Source organism: Lepidochelys olivacea (assembly GCF_965140295.1).
Source record: "Lepidochelys olivacea isolate rLepOli2 genome assembly, chromosome: 1".
Taxonomy (NCBI): Eukaryota; Metazoa; Chordata; order Testudines; family Cheloniidae; genus Lepidochelys; species Lepidochelys olivacea.
The window spans coordinates 34534295-34551365 of record NC_140411.1 but is presented as its reverse complement, the minus strand read 5'-3'; the positions used below and the strand labels follow the sequence as shown (position 1 = coordinate 34551365).

Sequence of the window (17071 nt, the reverse complement as noted above, 5' to 3'; positions counted from 1 at the left end):
TGCCCAGCTCTGCTCTCATTTACATTACTGCTACCTCACTGAAATCCACAAGGCTGCACCTGCGTAACTGAGTATGGATCCTTACTCTTTCATATAAGCATCTGGTTTTTTCACATGCATACCAGAGGATAGTTCTAGCCCCTTTATTTTATAATCCATTATAGAGATTGGCTCATCAGAGCCCACCAGATTTGAAGTAAAAAAAACATTGAGATGCCCCATAACCTTCCTACGTATAGAAGGGGCCAGATTCTGATCTCAAATCTGGAAACACCTCACTAACTTCAGTAAATTTATTCTGGATTTTCAATAACTTCAAGGTAACTGACATCAGAATTTGGGCCAGAAAACTTAAACAGAAACTTTTACAGTGGCGGGTATCACAAAGTATGTAGTTTTAAGTGATTTCACTCACATGGCACTAACACTCATTTAGTCACGTCCTCCACAGTCCATCAATACATGCAGAGTATCAAGCCAGAAGAGTGTTGCAATGTGTGTTAATGGCACGAAGGAAATTTTGGGAAGCTGAGATTATACACTAAGCATATTTATTGACTGACGTTAAGAAAGCTAACTTCCCTGTGCCCCTGTGGTTTTAGCACCTGAATCCCATGAACGGGGAGATAAAGGAAGTTGGCTGCCTGCTCTGTCAGTGTGACATCAGCTGTGCTGTCAACAAAAAGATTTAGTTAATGTTTCTTCATTTACATTTTGGAATAAAGACACCCTAGAATTGTTACCAAAAATAACAAAACCACAGAGGAAGCCTAAAAATGACTCAAGCAATCTATTACCACACGTGGCAGTAAGGGCCTATATATAAGCATTATAGCTGTGATCATTAGACACAGAAGACCTAAGATTTTCTCTTTTTAGCAGAGATCATTTGATAACACTATGAGATACATCCTACTCTGTGCTGCACTGTTCCTGCCTGGAAGTCTTGCTCTCCCGGTTCCGCTTAAGACAGCGCCACCGAGCTCCAAAGACCTGAAGCATTTACAGGTATGTCGTGAGTGGGGCTGTAAGGGTGAACTGTGAATATGCTGCATTTCCATTTTAAGTTTACATCCTAATTATTCGCAAAAAGAAAAGGAGTACTTGTGGCACCTTAGAGACTAACAAATTTATTTGAACATAAACTTTCGTGAGCTACAGCTGAATGCATCCGATGAAGTGAGCTGTAGCTCATGAAAACTTATGCTCAAATAAATTTGTTAGTCTCTAAGGTGCCACAAGTACTCCTTTTCTTTTTGCGAATACAGACTAACATGGCTGCTACTCTGAATCCTAATTATAATATTTCTTTCCAGAGAGCATGTGACATCATTTTATTTTTACCTTGGTGTTATGTAGTTGTTACAAGTCAGTTCACAAAAACTAGAAGGCATAAAGTAAAAATTTTGAAAGCCCCTAAGTGAAATTGCAAAAGTGAATTAGGGCCAAGTATTAAAGATATTTAGGTATCTAAAGATACGGACAGTCATCTAGTGGGACTTTCAAAGGAGCTTACAATAATTATATATATATAAATTCTAAGAAAATGAAGTCTCTAAAACCAATGGGCCAAATTAAGGATTAATTTGATGTACGTGTGGGTGTGTATTATACATATATATAATATTTCAGAAAGATAAAAATATTTTAATAATAATGGACTAAACTATTTTAGATGCATCTTACCGTAGTTGTATCCAGTGCTCACATTTCTTTGAGAAGAGGCAAGACTAATTATATACACCACACTGGTTGGATTATTCTCTAGATTCTAATGCCCAGTGAACTCCCATTAAAATAAACAGGACCACTTGCTTCAGTGTCTTGCTATTATTGGGCAAGGCTTCCTCTGTGTATTTAATCTGTATTATGGAGAGATGAAAGGCTGTTTCAAAGCACTTGAAAGTGGTAGACTGAAGTGTGAAAAAAAGATGTTATAATTATCCATGATTAGAGTATAAAGTAACACCACCACCACAAATAAAATGTTGGGGGAGTTTTAGGATAGGTGATTTCAATTTATTGTGGAGTAAAATTTATGCTAAAAAATATCCTTGAGGAGTCCACAGTTCTCACAAACCCTCTCCTTCTGGTAAGACCCATCATATAAAAATGTACAGGATGATTTCACAGTAATGTTTATTAAAAATTGTCACAATGAATGATGATTTATTATTATTTTTTATTAAGTACAAACAATATGATCCTTTGATCCTACCATCCACCTCCTGTTACTCTTATCTATTTTCAAGCCAAAAATACTGCTTGGTTCCCGATAATTTTCTGGGAAGTCCATATATCCCAGGTCAAGTGTATAGTGCTTTTTTTTTTTAATTAAAACTCTCCCTCTTTGCACATTAGTGATTGATCATCTAATTGTTCCTTTTTAAGAAGTTCATTGAGAACCTAGTTGCAAGTGACATCTTATGATGTTCATTTGTAAGGAATCATAAGCCCTGCATTTGAGTAACTGCTTGTGCATGAACCTTTCCAGGCATAAGAACCTAGGCATGCATTTCTCATTTACACCTTTTTACACCCATGCCTTTTTACACCACTTTGTAATGTAAAGGGATCTGAAAATGGGTATAAATTTACACTCATTTTAATGTCCCTTTACACTGCCAGTCTGGTATTATGAAAGGTCCTTAGTGTAAATGAGAATCAGACCCCCTGGACATTTACAAGTAATACCATAACCGATAGCCGCACAGAACCCCTTCGTGTATTTCATAAGAGAAACCAGAATAGAGCCCTGAAGCATACGGATGTGAAGTAAGATGAAGTAAGCACACAATTCTCAAAGGAGAAAGGTAGTGAATATTTTAACATCAATCTACATTTTTATTTTGTTCACATATATTGGAAAAGTGCCCTCATATCCGTCTAAATTGTTTCCCTGTTATGACAGATCACAGTGGGTTTCTCTGGGTGCAGTAGTATAAGTATACCCAAGGATCATCTGGGTCTTATACTGGTTGACAAGTTGATTCTTAAAGGTATAAGAAAAACACAACTGGAGATACACCCTGAGTCTAATGTTTCTTTTTATTTTCAGAATTACCTTGACAGGTTCTTTCCATCCATTAATAAAGCAGGTGGCCGTACCTTAGAAGAGAAAATTAAAGAGATGCAGAAATTTTTCCACCTGACTGTAACAGGAAAATTTAATTCAGAAACGGAGGAAATGATGGATCAGCCAAGGTGTGGCATCCCCGATGTATTAGATTACAGCACATTTCCAGGAAATCCAAGATGGAGGAAGAATTTGTTGACTTACAGGTTGGTTATATTTCACTTTTTGTGTATTTTGTTTTCTTTTAATGATGCCATATTATTCCATACTTTAAAATGACAATATTTTATTTTCTTGTGTTGCCAAAAGGATCCTTAACTATACACCTGATCTGCCTCGTTTTATGGTGGAGAAAGCAATACAAAAGGCTTTTAAGGTGTGGAGTGATGTGACTCCACTGAAGTTTCAAAAAGTTGCCGGGAGAGAAGCAGATATCCTGATTCGTTTTGCACATGGTGGTGAGGCTGCTGCTGGATTTTTAAGAATCCATGAATTACATTTTATTTAAAGCTATGCTTTGAAAGCTTACACATTTTCGTAGCCAAAGATTGAAGAGTGAACATTTTCATTCTCAGTTTATCCAATTTTTATCTTGTTCTGTGAGATAAAATATATGGTCAGTATAGCAGCCTCTCAAGGGAGGCATTGATTTTATATATAACATTGATAACAAATATAAATATTTATATTATATTTGCTATCAATATTATTTTATATTATATTGGTATCAATGTTAACTGACCAACCATCACAAAAATCCCTTGGGAATTTGAACTGTAAAATGAGGAAAATAATATCTTCTTATTTGATTGTAAACATACTCCTCTGCCATGAACATTACTCCTATTTGTGAGCAAGCAAGGATTCTGCATGCCTGTGTGGGGTTTAGACATCTTGGTCACATGCCTCATTGTAAAACAGAAACATAGATTTTTTGCCTTTTTAGAGCCAAACACAAATACAGCAAGGCTTCTTTCCACTGTAGTCCAAAGCAAAGGCACAGGGTGTGGTGTGTTTTAGCCACGCCCAAGGCACAGGTCTAAAGAGTGTCTCACTTCCAAGAAGTCTGAAAGAGGAAGAACGAATGCACACCCACACAAACACACACGCACCCTGGTTCCCATCTCAGTGCTAATTCTCCTCTTAGGCCTTGTCTACGCTAGGTACTTGCTTTGGTATAGCTATGTCCCTCAGTGGTGTGAGACACAGCTATTCTGACCATTGTAGACCAGTGTTAGGTTAACAGGAGAATTCTCCGATTGACCTAGCTACCGCTAGAGCCCTGTGTGGATACAAATTTATATCTGTGGATATAAATCGGGCATCTGCGGAACCGCATGGCTCTCCCGGGAACCGCAGCGGTGAAAGGAGCAGAATGTGGGGCTGCTGTTCCCAGGAGCCAGCGCCCCACACCGGCAGCTCCTCCAGCGTGGCTGTACCATCCCCAGCCCTGCCTCTGTCCCTTCCACGCCGCTCTCTGCGTCTCCTGTCTCGGGGAGGAGGGGAAGGTGCCACTTGAACACAAGAGTGCAACCAGCTGCTGGTGTCCACCCCAGTGGGCGAGGCAGGGGCAGTAGAGCCATGCCAGAGGCCCCATGTTCTGCTCCTTTCGCCACTGCAGTTCCCGGGAGAGCCCTGCCCTTCCGCGGATACCGATTTGTATCCGCAAATAGCCGCATCAGCAGATATAAATTTGTACCATGCAGAGCTCTTGCTACTGCCTCTTGGGGAGGCAGAGTACCTACGCTGATGGGAGAACCTTTTCCATCGGCATCGGTCGCGTCTCCACTGAAGCTCTACAGTGGCACAGCTGCAGCATTCTAAGTGTAGCCAACCCCTTAGAGATTCATCCCCAAACATCCAATAACACAGTAATCTTACAGTGTCTTCCGGGTGATGAATTTTTCACAACTATCCTGAAAATCCTTGCACTCCAGCAAGAAATTGTAGCCCTTCTTATAGGCAGAGGAGGAGAGTCAACCTTTTCCAGCCAACCTCTGGATAAGGGTCTGGACATCCCACACACTGTTACAGGAGAATCTAACAAAAGATACACCAAACCAGTGTACCAAGTGAGATGCTCAGTTTTTCAAAGCTGTGGTTACTGATATCATTCACTTCATGTATTACAAGTGGTGCAGATGGCATTATCTATAATTATCATTGCCCGAAACTGTCCATTATAGGACCTTCAGATGCTTATAACTTTGCTAAACTTAAACCATTCAGACATTTTCTTGCTGGGTGTCAGCCTCAGGCTGAACTTTTTTGTGAAGTTTTGATAAGCTGATTCAGCCATTTCTGAGGACATGTCCTCAATAACACAGAGGTCCTGTGGGGCAAAACTAGTATACAATCATGTAATTAAAAACGGTACCATAATGTACACACAGGAGCTGAATTCATTGCACAGGCAATCTTAAGTATGGCATTTCCTACCTTTTGAGTGCTTGACTTTGCAACCTTAACATTGTTTTAGAGTAATTTATAATGTAATGTAATCTACAATTAATAAAAGCAAACTCTAAACTTCAAGATGTAGAATTCAATGTTTAAAATGCATCATTCTGCCAATTGACGACATATTCATTTCTTTTCACACGCAGCACATGGCGACTCATTCCCCTTTGATGGAAGAGGGGGAATACTGGCCCATGCATTTGCACCTGGCTCAGGGTTAGGAGGAGATGCTCACTTTGATGAGAGTGAGAAGTGGTCACAAGATCATATAGGTAAAGTATTCCATGTACCATCACAACAATTTCAGCTCCTTCTAAACAAAACGCTGATCTTTGCAACATACTTATATTTACCTACCATAATAGGCATATAAGGCCTGAGGAGCTCAAAGCACTTTACAAAGGTGTGCAAGCAATATTATCCTCTTTTTGTAGATGAGGCACAGAAGGTTTAAGTGATTTGCTCATGATCAAAAGGTGAGCCCAAAACAATTGCCAAAAGGTGAGTCGGAAACAGATTTCAGGTTTCCTGACTCCCTTTCCTGGGCTCTGCAATATTCTTCCTAAAACATGTGGACATACATATTGTAATTAAATGGGAGAGCAGGTAAAAATAAATTAAACTTATTGGATTTCATCACAGTGGAAAGAAAGATGCGAATTGCCCTGCTTGTGATGCTCTATTCCATTATATGTTAACTATTTTTTCCTTTTTTCTATATTTTAGGAACAAATTTGTTCCTTGTTGCTGCACATGAATTTGGTCATTCTTTGGGACTGGGTCATTCAAATGTTCAAGGTGCTCTGATGTATCCTATCTATCGCTACTGGGACCCAAACACCTTCAGCCTTCCAGCTGATGACAGACAAGGAATTCAGAAATTATATGGTAATTTCAGTGTGAGATGTTAATTTTGATATAAAAAATTACCAACAAAGGAACAGATTTTGCCACACTTTACACTGAGGAGAAATACCTTACTCAGCAAACAGCCCACTGATTTGAAGGGCCTACTCTCAGCGTAAGGTACTATTCAATGTAAGGGTATCAAAATTTAGACCAAGACAACATAATTCACTTTATACCTCCCACCTACCCTTTCTGGAGTCTGAGAGCAATGGAGTCTCCATATTGCAACAAAAGCTAATGGAGTTGGAGATCCTGGCAGACTATAGGTTCCCTACACACCAGTGCCTTGCAGAAATCAATGAGGATGACATTCTGCTAACCTTCTACTACTGAGTAGTACCTTGCTTTGCCAAACAGGCCATTGAAGTCAGTAGGACTACTTGCTGAATGAAAGATTGCTCAATGTAAGTATGGCAGAATCTGGCCCTCACTTCACTGCTCATGGAGTCAGGTACTACTCACTGTGTGTTACAGTGGCAAAACTGTGCCCTAAACCAATGAGCAAATCTTGCCTGCAGCACCTGTATGTGGACATTCCCTTTTATGGAATACTTCACAAAGGGACACCGATCGTGGTACATATTTCTCTGTATTTTGTCTCTTAAACAAATACCTTAATGTTTCCATATTTCTATTCCACAGGCCGCAAACGTGAAAACTTCTAAAGAACCCTGGTGTGTTTAAAAAGAATGAAGAACTCACACCAGAAATGTTTCGTTTTATTTCTTCCGTGAATTAAAATGGCAAATGTTTGAAGGGCAATTTCTGCTCCGTTACATTTCCTGAGATTTGAAAACCTCATTAAATTTATTCAGTAGTTTCTGTGAAAATAAAAATTCTCTCAGCACTATTCTGCCATCCTACATTCTGTCCTAAACTCAGGTGGGCTGCATTTCACTGATGGGTTCAGTGACTCCTGTATGTACAATACATATACACAGGACAAAATTCTCAGTTGGGTGCTTGAAGTGCATCTAACTCCATAGTTTAGGCTCCTTGTTCCCAGCCCACTCCCTTCTTCCGCTCCCTGCCCTGTACATACCCAGACTCAGAGTACCCTCCAAAGGGTCCCGCAGAAGGATGTAAGATGATGCAGTGTACACAATCAATCCCCGCTTCAGCACCAGAAGGGTTGGATCCCCACACAGAGGGTCTCTCCCTCCACCCCCAAATCCCATGGAGATCTGAGAGGCAAGTTCTGTTTAGGCACTTAGGGGATATGGCCTCACTCACTGCAGAACTTGAATGCTTCTCAAGTATTTAAATATGGAGATCAAAATTATGGTACCCCACCCACTCCATTTTTATCTCCTCCTTACTCAGTCAGACTCCTGTGGAAGTCAGGACAAGATAAAAAAAGAGTAAAGGCCTCAGGAAATAGCCTATGGCAGCAATCCCAAATGTTTGAAAGCTGAGTCACCCTTCAGGAAAAGGAAAGTAATCACACATTGTGACAGAGACTGGGTCATAGGCAGTCAGGCCTAGTGGTCAGAGCAGGAGTCAGTCCTAGTTAAGAGTCCAAATGCCAGAGCCCACAGCGGAGTCAGAGCCAGGGATCAGAGCCAAAGGTCAGAACTGAAGGTAGAGTCCAAATGCCATTGCCAAGGGTTGAGTCAGAACCAGAACCAGGACTGAGCATCAGAACCAGATTCAATGGAGTCAGGGAAGGCAGGAGCAGGGTACCAAGGCAGGTATCAAGGCAGGAGCAAGATTGGGACAAGACAGGAACAAGGCGCAGGGCAGGGTCTAGCCTGGAGTGAGGCTGGGTGCAGGATAGGGTCTAGGTTGGAGCAGTTCCAAAGCAAGTCAGGAGCATGGCTTGGAGTGAGGTGAGCATAGGAAGGAACAGAATTTGTGGGCATGTACATTGATCCTCTGCAGCTGCTGGACTTAAAAGCAAGCCACCTGACTGCTTTAGCCAATCAGGTGGTTCTGCTGTGCTCATTGGCTGCCTGGTGACTGGGCAGGCACAGCTGCAGGTCCTGACTTCTAACAGGCCCATTGGTGCCAGCTGGCAACGGTTTCACTACTGTATGTTGTCAACTCCTATCAGGCCTGACAAGCTCACTACAACTAAGATGCTGCTTTCATGTCCCACAAGGGACATGTGACATGTCTAGTAAAAGCTTACGTCATACCGATCCTCCTAATTCTTGTGAGATGTATGTACGGATGAAATTTAAGGCATTACGTATATGTACTGAAAATATGTCTTAGAGACTGTGGCCCAGGCAGGGTTGTCAAACAGGTGTTGCCACACAAAGGGATGTGGATTCACCTATCTGCTTAAGTTCACATGTAAAAGAAGCTTTGTAAGCCCACACAATGGAAGACTCCACATGCAAAACAGACAACAGGAGTAAGTGAAGATAGTTTGGAGCCAGCACTCAAGGAAAGACTCCACAAGGGTCACCCTGACTCTGAGGACAAAATCAATGGAGGCAAAAATCACCTTGTTTATCCTCCCCTGCATGCAAAAAGCCTTTTTCCTTCCTCATGAAAGTTGGATTCCAGGCATGTTGGTTAATGATGCTGGGAGATTGCTTTAGATGAGAAACTGCTGTAATCATAGATTTTAGCCTGTTGTTAAATTTAGACTCTAAGAAGCATGTTATGATTTTCATTTTATATGTAACCAGTTCTGTTTCCATTATCCTGACTCAGTATCTCTTAAATCTTAACCTTTGATAACAAATTTAGGATTATTTCACTATACATATATCTCAAAAAAGGGAAGAAGGAGGATCCTGGGAACTACAGGCCAGTCAGCCTCACCTCAGTCCCTGGAAAAATCATGGAGCAGGTCCTCAAAGAATCAATCCTGATGCACTTGCATGAGAGGAAAGTGATCAGGAACAGCCAGCATGGATTCACCAAGGGAAGGTGTCATAAATATAAAGGGAAGGGTAAACCCCTTTGAAATCCCTCCTGGCCAGGGGAAAGCTCCTCTCACCTGTAAAGGGTTAAGAAGCTAAAGGTAACCTCGCTGGCACCTGACCAAAATGACCAATGAGGAGACAAGATACTTTCAAAAGCTGGGAGGAGGGAGAGAAACAAAGGGTCTGTGGGTCTATCTATATGCTGGTTTCTGCCGGGGATAGACCAGGAATGGAGTCTTAGAACTTTTAGTAAGTAATCTAGCTAGGTATGTGTTAGATTATGATTTCTTTAAATGGCTGAGAAAAGAATTGTGCTGAATAGAATAACTATTTCTGTCTGTGTATCTTTTTTGTAACTTAAGGTTTTGCCTAGAGGGGTTCTCTATGTTTTTGAATCTAATTACCCTGTAAGATATCTACCATCCTGATTTTACAGGGGAGATTTCTTCATTTCTATTTACTTCTATTTTTATTAAAAGTCTTCTTGTAAGAAACTGAATGCTTTTTCATTGTTCTCAGATCCAAGACTTTGGGTCTGTGGTCACCTATGCAAATTGGTGAGGCTTTTTATCCAACATTTCCCAGGAAAGGGGGGGGTGCAAGTGTTGGGAGGATTGTTCATTGTTCTTAAGATCCAAGGGTCTGGTTCTGTAGTCACCTAGGCAAATTGGTGAGGCTTTTTACCAAACCTTGTCCAGGAAGTGGGGTGCAAGGTTTTGGGAAGTATTTTGGGGGGAAGGACGCGTCCAAACAGCTCTTCCCCAGTAACCAGTATTAGTTTGGTGGTGGTAGTGGCCAGTCCAAGGACAACGGGTGGAATATTTTGTACCTTGGGGAAGTTTTGACCTAAGCTGGTAAAGATAAGCTTAGGAGGTTTTTTCATGCAGGTCCCCACATCTGTACCCTAGAGTTCAGAGTGGGGGAGGAACCTTGACAGAAGGTCATGCCTGACTAATCTAATCGCCTTTTATGATGAGATTACTGGTTCTGTGGATGAAGGGAAAGCAGTGGATGTATTGTTTCTTGACTTTAGCAAAGCTTTTGACACGGTCTCCCACAGTATTCTTGTCAGCAAGTTAAAGAAGTATGGGCTGGATGAATGCACTATAAGGTGGGTAGAAAGCTGGCTAGATTGTCGGGCTCAACAGGTAGTGATCAATGGCTCCATGTCTAGTTGGCAGCCGGTATCAAGTGGAGTGCCCCAAGGGTCGGTCCTGGGGCCAGTTTTGTTCAATATCTTCATAAATGATCTGGAGGATGGTGTGGATTGCACTCTCAGCAAATTTGCGGATGATACTAAACTAGGAGGAGTGGTAGATACGCTGGAGGGGAGGGATAGGATACAGAAGGACCTAGACAAATTGGAGGATTGGGCCAAAAGAAATCTGATGAGGTTCAATAAGGATAAGTGCAGGGTCCTGCACTTAGGATGGAAGAATCCAATGCACCGCTACAGACTAGGGACCGAATGGCTAGGCAGCAGTTCTGCGGAAAAGGACCTAGGGGTGACAGTGGACGAGAAGCTGGATATGAGTCAGCAGTGTGCCCTTGTTGCCAAGAAGGCCAATGGCATTTTGGGATGTATAAGTAGGGGCATAGCGAGCAGATCGAGGGACGTGATCGTTCCCCTCTATTCGACATTGGTGAGGCCTCATCTGGAGTACTGTGTCCAGTTTTGGGCCCCACACTACAAGAAGGATCTGGATAAATTGGAGAGAGTCCAGCGAAGGGCAACAAAAATGATTAGGGGTCTAGAACACATGACTTATGAGGAGAGGCTGAGGGAGCTGGGATTGTTTAGCCTGCAGAAGAGAAGAATGAGGGGGGATTTGATAGCTGCTTTCAACTACCTGAAAGGGGGTTCCAAAGAGGATGGCTCTAGACTGTTCTCAATGGTAGCAGATGACAGAACGAGGAGTAATGGTCTCAAGTTGCAGTGGGGGAGATTTAGATTGGATATTAGGAAAAACTTTTTCACTAAGAGGGTGGTGAAACACTGGAATGCGTTACCTAGGGAGGTGGTAGAATCTCCTTCCTTAGAGGTTTTTAAGGTCAGGCTTGACAAAGCCCTGGCTGGGATGATTTAACTGGGAATTGGTCCTGCTTCGAGCAGGGGGTTGGACTAAATGACCTTCAGGGGTCCCTTCCAACCCTGATATTCTATGATTCTCAGTGCTGTGATGTTATAAAAGATCTGATCCCAAGCTGTACCAATCAAGCTGTTTGGATTCTGTTCCCTTGGGGACAGCTAACCTGGTAATTTCTGTGAGTGTCCTGTGACAGGAACCTGCTGCTACAGGGGGACACTTTCAGCGGGACTTGGGGGCTGTGGTGCACCTACTGTTACCATACAAGGCAAAGCAAGGGCTAGCAGAGCCCTAAGGAAACTGGTAGGATGGCTAACAGACTGGTGGTGTTAGGGAGCAGATATCTAGCCAAGCATGAGAAAATCTTCCTCTTGCTGGATGGGTAAAAAGGTGACTCAGAGCCCTGGCACCCCAAGAAAGCTACACACATACCTCTGTAATCTCCTTTCCCTCCTCCAGGTGCCTCTTTATCTTAGCCAAACCCTCATATGGCCAAATCATCAAATATGTTCAAATATGTTAAGGACTGTTATAAAGAGGACCCTGATCAACTGTTCTCCATGTGCACTGAAAGTAGGAGAAGTAGGAATCAGCTTAATCTGCAGGAAGGGAGATTTAGGTTAGATATTAGGAAAAACTTTCTAACTAACTATAAAGATTGTTAAGCTCTGGAATAGGCTTCAAAGGGAGGTTGTGGAATCCCCATCATTGGAGGTTTTTTTTAAGAACCCATTAGACAAACAGCTGCCATAGATGGTCTCAATATAGTGCTGGACTAGATGATCGTTCTAGGTCCCTTCCAGCCCTACATTTCTATGATTCTCTAAACTGTGGAGTTTAACTGGTGAGCCTCACAATGAATTGACCCTCCAGCCTTCACCCAGGTCTAGTCCAATATGAATTATGAACAAAATGAGCTGGTCCTTGATACGGAGAAGTCACAAGACCAGTGAGCACAGCAGGACATACCCTATCAGAGGTATCCAATGACAGTCATTCTCTTGTAGTGCAGTGTGGGAAGCTAGGAAATCCAATGGTTCCTCTCTGATAAAGTCTTGCAGTGCACAAACAGGGACTTGGCTTAGAAAAGCAGAGATGCCTTCCCTCACACACTATTACAGGCACCTATCCCATTAAATTAGGCTTGAATAAAGACTGGGAGTGGATGGGACATTACACAAAGTAAAACTATTTCCCCATGCTAATTTTTCCCCTATTCGCAAAAAGAAAAGGAGTACTTGTGGCACCTTAGAGACTAACCAATTTATTTGAGCATAAGCTTTCGTGAGCTACAGCTTATGCTCAAATAAATTGGTTAGTCTCTAAGGTGCCACAAGTACTCCTTTTCTTTTTGCGAATACAGACTAACACGGCTGTTACTCTGAAACCTATCTTTTCCCCTATTGTTACTCACACCTTCTTGTGAACTGTTTGAAATGGGCCATCCTGATTATCACTACAAAAGTTTTTTTTCCTCCTGCTGATAATAGCCCACCTTAATTAATTAGTCTTGTTACAGTTGGTATGGCAACACCCATTTTTTCATGTTCTCTGTGTATATACACATCTTCCTACTGTATTTTCCACTGCATGCATCCGATGAAGTGGGTTTTAGCCCACAAAAGCTTATGCTCAAATAAATTTGTTAGTCTCTAAGGTGCCACAAGTACTCCTCGTTCTTTTTGCTGATATAGACTAACATGGCTACCACTCTGAAACCTATCCTAAGTCTGTAAGTAAACAGACAAATGTTCACAGATAGCCTTCTGACCCAGAAATAGGCTAGACAGGGGGGAGGGTAACTCACCAGAACACAGTCTATTCCACTTACAACCCAGAATTCATCAGCAATACTGAATTCCCAGAAAGACAAAGAAGAGGATATGATTAAGAACCAGACCCCAGATCACTAACTATAGGGATTAGATCTAGCTTTGTGTGGATCACGGAAGAGTGGTTAGCGACCCCAAAGAGGCACTGGGCTGAAGTCTTCGTCCATCTCCATGGAGAAAGGGCAAGGGAGGAAGCACCTACATCATGGTTACAGTGGACATGCAGGAAGCCCCACAATGGAAGAAGAAATCAGGCCTCTGAGCAATTGAAACAGATACTTCAAACAGTTTAGTAGGAAATGTGTGCACAGTAAATACAAAAGCTGGGGCTGGGTTATCTGCATAGCACCTTGTTTGTGAGATACACGGCCAGCACCTGAAAAAGAAATGTGAAGAGTCATCAGTATTGTACAGTGCCCCTTAATACACATAAACAGAATGGAGAATACTAGGGAACAACAATATGATCACATGGACTGGGAATAAGCTGCAATCACCAAAACAGGAAACCCTACAAGAACCCATATTACTTAATATAGTTGCTTTTGAATTAGCAGAATGTGTCAATTCAACAGGGGTCTCTATTGATCTCCTTCCAATATTCAACTGTTACAGGAACATTGTCTCCCTATTGAGAATTATGAGCAATGACATCCCAGACGCCCTCTGCCTTTCGCCCTCCTCTGCTAACTGCTGCCTGGTGAATCCTCACAGGCCCTGAACTCAGGGGGACAATAAACTGGAGAATGACGTGGTGATGGAGACTAGAAACCTGACCATTCGGTGACCTTTTTATATGAGGTGGAGGTTCATAGTAGCTAACTTTGGAGGATGAGTTATATCTGCTGAGCACCTTCTCTGAAGGGCAGAGCATCCTTATAACATCAGTGGGAGTTTGAGGACACTCAGCAACTCGTAGGATTGGGCAATACAAGTACAAAGGCCCTGGGTGACTAAAGTTAAGCACCGAAATCTGCAGTTAGATGCCTAAATACCCATTATAGCCACCTGCAGAAGTGTTGATTAAGGCACTTAAATCTCTATCAGCACTGAGGTGCCTAAAATAGATATTTGAATTCCCAATTATGGCTTCCAGTGTCTAACTTTAGGCACTCAAGTTTGAAAACTGAGCTTGAGTTAGTCATATTTATCCCCATGACCAGCCCCGACTGAATAAAAATGAGGTGCAGGGTTTAAAAACAAGGGGAATGATGTTTAAAGGCATATTTGTCCTTTGGTTGACATGAGACAACTTTATGCCAAGTGACTGAAACTTCCAAACCTGAATACCTAAACTTAGACTCCTAACAATCACGTGTAGGTGCATAAATAGGGGAGGGGTTAGTTGTAAAGTCACCTTTTTGCATATAGTGGGCCATGCTGCCCTATGTTGCAGTGGAGCAGGGCAAAGTAGCCATGAAGCTGTCCTAAGAGGGCAGCTAGGAATTCCCCCAGCATGTGCAAATCCCTAACACATGGAGAGCTAGCATACATAGTGTGCAGCCAGTGAAGCTGGCTGTATGTCACCAACTCCTAGCTTCCCTCCCGAGTATATGGGGTGTGAGCTAGAAACAGAAGATGGCACAGAGAGAGTGCAGTGTGCTCCAGCAAGCTACAGTGCAGCAATGTCTGTAACAAGACAGCATAATTTAGAACACCCCAGAGTCTACAGCTCAGGTGTATTTGAGGATCTGGGCCAGTACTTGGCTGTTACTATAGTAATAACCCTTGAGCAAGCAATATAATACTACATGCTTATCACTGAGCTTGTCCAGAGGCTGCATGTCCATCAGAATGACTAGATGTTCTGATGTCTAATAATTTGAGTAATAAAATCAAATTTTTACTTTACAGGGCCTGATTCTTCTCTCACTTACAGCATCTGAGCAGTATGACAACGGCAAATACTGGCCAGTATTATAGTTGCCTCTCTCTCCCTCTCTCTTGTTCCAATTTTGGGTAGCGGGAAAGCCTTGTTCTCTTTGTCTCCTTTCCACTTCATTCCCCAAGCATTCTTCCAGGACAGATGTCACTTAGGACCGGAGTTGCCACCAGCTGGACAGTGGGACTCGGGTCTTTCTGTAGGACCTGGAGAGCTGAAATTACAGAGGACGTGTTAGTGAATAGACTGTCAAATCACAGCTAAGAGTAATCACAGAACCTTGAAGTACCTGAGCAGAATGATCACATGCAAAAATGTGAAACTGGTCTCAGTCCTCATATTGGGATGGAAAATAGATGAGAGATGAATATGGCTCACTTTTCATAGTCACCTGTGCCTGAAATAGCTGGAGTCTTATTACCTCTGAATACCACGCTACAGAAGCTCTCCAAGACAAACAAAGCTTTAGGTTCCTCCACTGGGACCCTTCTTCCATGCTCCAAACTGTGGGGAGACCCTGACTCTACCAGAAACTCATCCACTTTGCTGTAAATGGAAGAAGATCCATTGTTTCAATAGCTTCCACTTTTAAGTTATTTTCCATCTCTATTCAGGAGCCACTGCTTGAGCTCAAATAAACCTGGAATTAAACAGAGGCCAGGTCCAAGTTGGTTTATGCGTGATACAGGGCACCTACTGGAAGAAAATTTGCTGGTGGGAAATTTGGGGTAGCAGAAAGTGGCTACAACTTCTTCTCACCTGGGGAGTCCACAGGGAGCCAATGAAGCCCAAAGAGTGGATAGCATTGGTTGGGGAGGGGGCATTGCCAGGACAGCCAGGAGATCCACTGACTCATATCACACCTGCTGCAGCTTCCTCCTTCAGGGAAAACTAAAGCTGACTTCTCCTGGGCAAGAGTGAATCTGTCCTTTAATGTGTGGCTGATGCACTTTGCACCAGTGGTATCGGTTACTGCTGCTTGTCAGCTAAATTCCTTTATAACTCACTAATGAACAGGACTTCAGCTGTATTTATTACTTACAGATCAACAGTTGTTCTAGGTCCAGCCATTTCATATGCTGGGTGTCCGTGTGTTCCAGGATGATGCCTAAATACACAATGTAAAACAAACAACAACAACACCTTCCCTTGCTGAGTGCACGGTGATAATAGCAGCTCCTAGACAGGCTTTGGCTTCTCCTACTGTGGGCCTAAGGATGAGCTGCGGACAAGAGGATGCTAGAGCAGTTTAGAGTCCACACTGAAGAGAATAAAAGAGACACTTTTTAAAAAGAATGTTTACATAAAACCCATTTGATTTAAACAGTCTGTGTTCCTCTTGCCACTGCTGTCAGTTATTGGAGACATACTAGGACAGTGTCCTGGTCTAGTGGTCTGAGCAAAGGACTGGGGCCAGGAATAAGTGAGTTCTAAGCGGGGATCTCACAAGGTGACTGATAGATGACTTAGGTCACAATGCCTGCCTGTCTCACATGGGTGTGCTACGGAGAAGAGGGCACAGGGCCAAAGAGGAGGAACCTAATGCTTCCTTGACAAGGTGGTGTGGCCAGGAACCTGAAACAGCAGGCACTATGGGGAGGCGGGCTGCATGAATGATGAAGTAGCAGTAAGGAGCACTGAACAATGCTGTCGGTAGGTCTGCACTTTGAGGTAGGGGTATCATTCCCAGCTCAATGGGACACGCCCACACTAGCTCTGACTGAGCTAGCATGCTAAAAATAGAATGTAGCTAAGGCAGCACGAGCAGTGGGAGGAGCTAACCACCTTGAGAATAGACTTTGGGGTTTGGATGGGATCATACTTGGGGCGGTTAGCCCCTCCTGCTGCTCCCGCCAGCCATCGTGGCTACTCTCTATTTTTAGCACTCAGGGCTAGTGCGGGTATGTCTCATCAAGCTGGGAATTATACCCGCAGCTCAAAGTGTA

At 42.7% G+C, this 17071-nt stretch overlaps 1 protein-coding gene and 1 long non-coding RNA gene across 2 annotated transcripts; one reads left to right on the top strand and one right to left on the bottom strand.

The window, feature by feature from the left end:
- Positions 1–870: 870 nt before the first annotated feature.
- MMP7 (matrix metallopeptidase 7) lies at positions 871–7210 on the top strand. Its single transcript, XM_084617918.1, has 6 exons — positions 871–1008; positions 3059–3282; positions 3386–3534; positions 5683–5808; positions 6263–6424; positions 7088–7210. Exons 1-6 carry the CDS (start codon positions 901–903, stop codon positions 7108–7110), a joined length of 792 nt encoding a protein of 263 aa, XP_084474044.1. The 5' UTR covers positions 871–900; the 3' UTR covers positions 7111–7210.
- Positions 7211–13513: 6303 nt separating this feature from the next.
- On the bottom strand, positions 13514–16028 carry LOC311514416. The gene is made up of 3 exons (XR_014709879.1): positions 15885–16028; positions 15121–15339; positions 13514–13619 (listed from the first exon to the last, which is right to left on the bottom strand). It is a non-coding gene; the product is annotated as an uncharacterized lncRNA (long non-coding RNA).
- Between the last annotated feature and the right edge of the window lie 1043 nt (positions 16029–17071).

Excerpts from the sequence above, each read along its gene's own strand:
- MMP7 (XM_084617918.1), top strand. The coding sequence starts at position 901 with ATGAGATACATCCTACTCTGTGCTGCACTGTTCCTGCCTGGAAGTCTT. Across the intron at positions 1,009-3,058 it reads AAGACCTGAAGCATTTACAG|AATTACCTTGACAGGTTCTT; the intron begins GTATGTCGTGAG and ends TTTTATTTTCAG. Across the intron at positions 3,535-5,682 it reads GATTCGTTTTGCACATGGTG|CACATGGCGACTCATTCCCC; the intron begins GTGAGGCTGCTG and ends TTTCACACGCAG.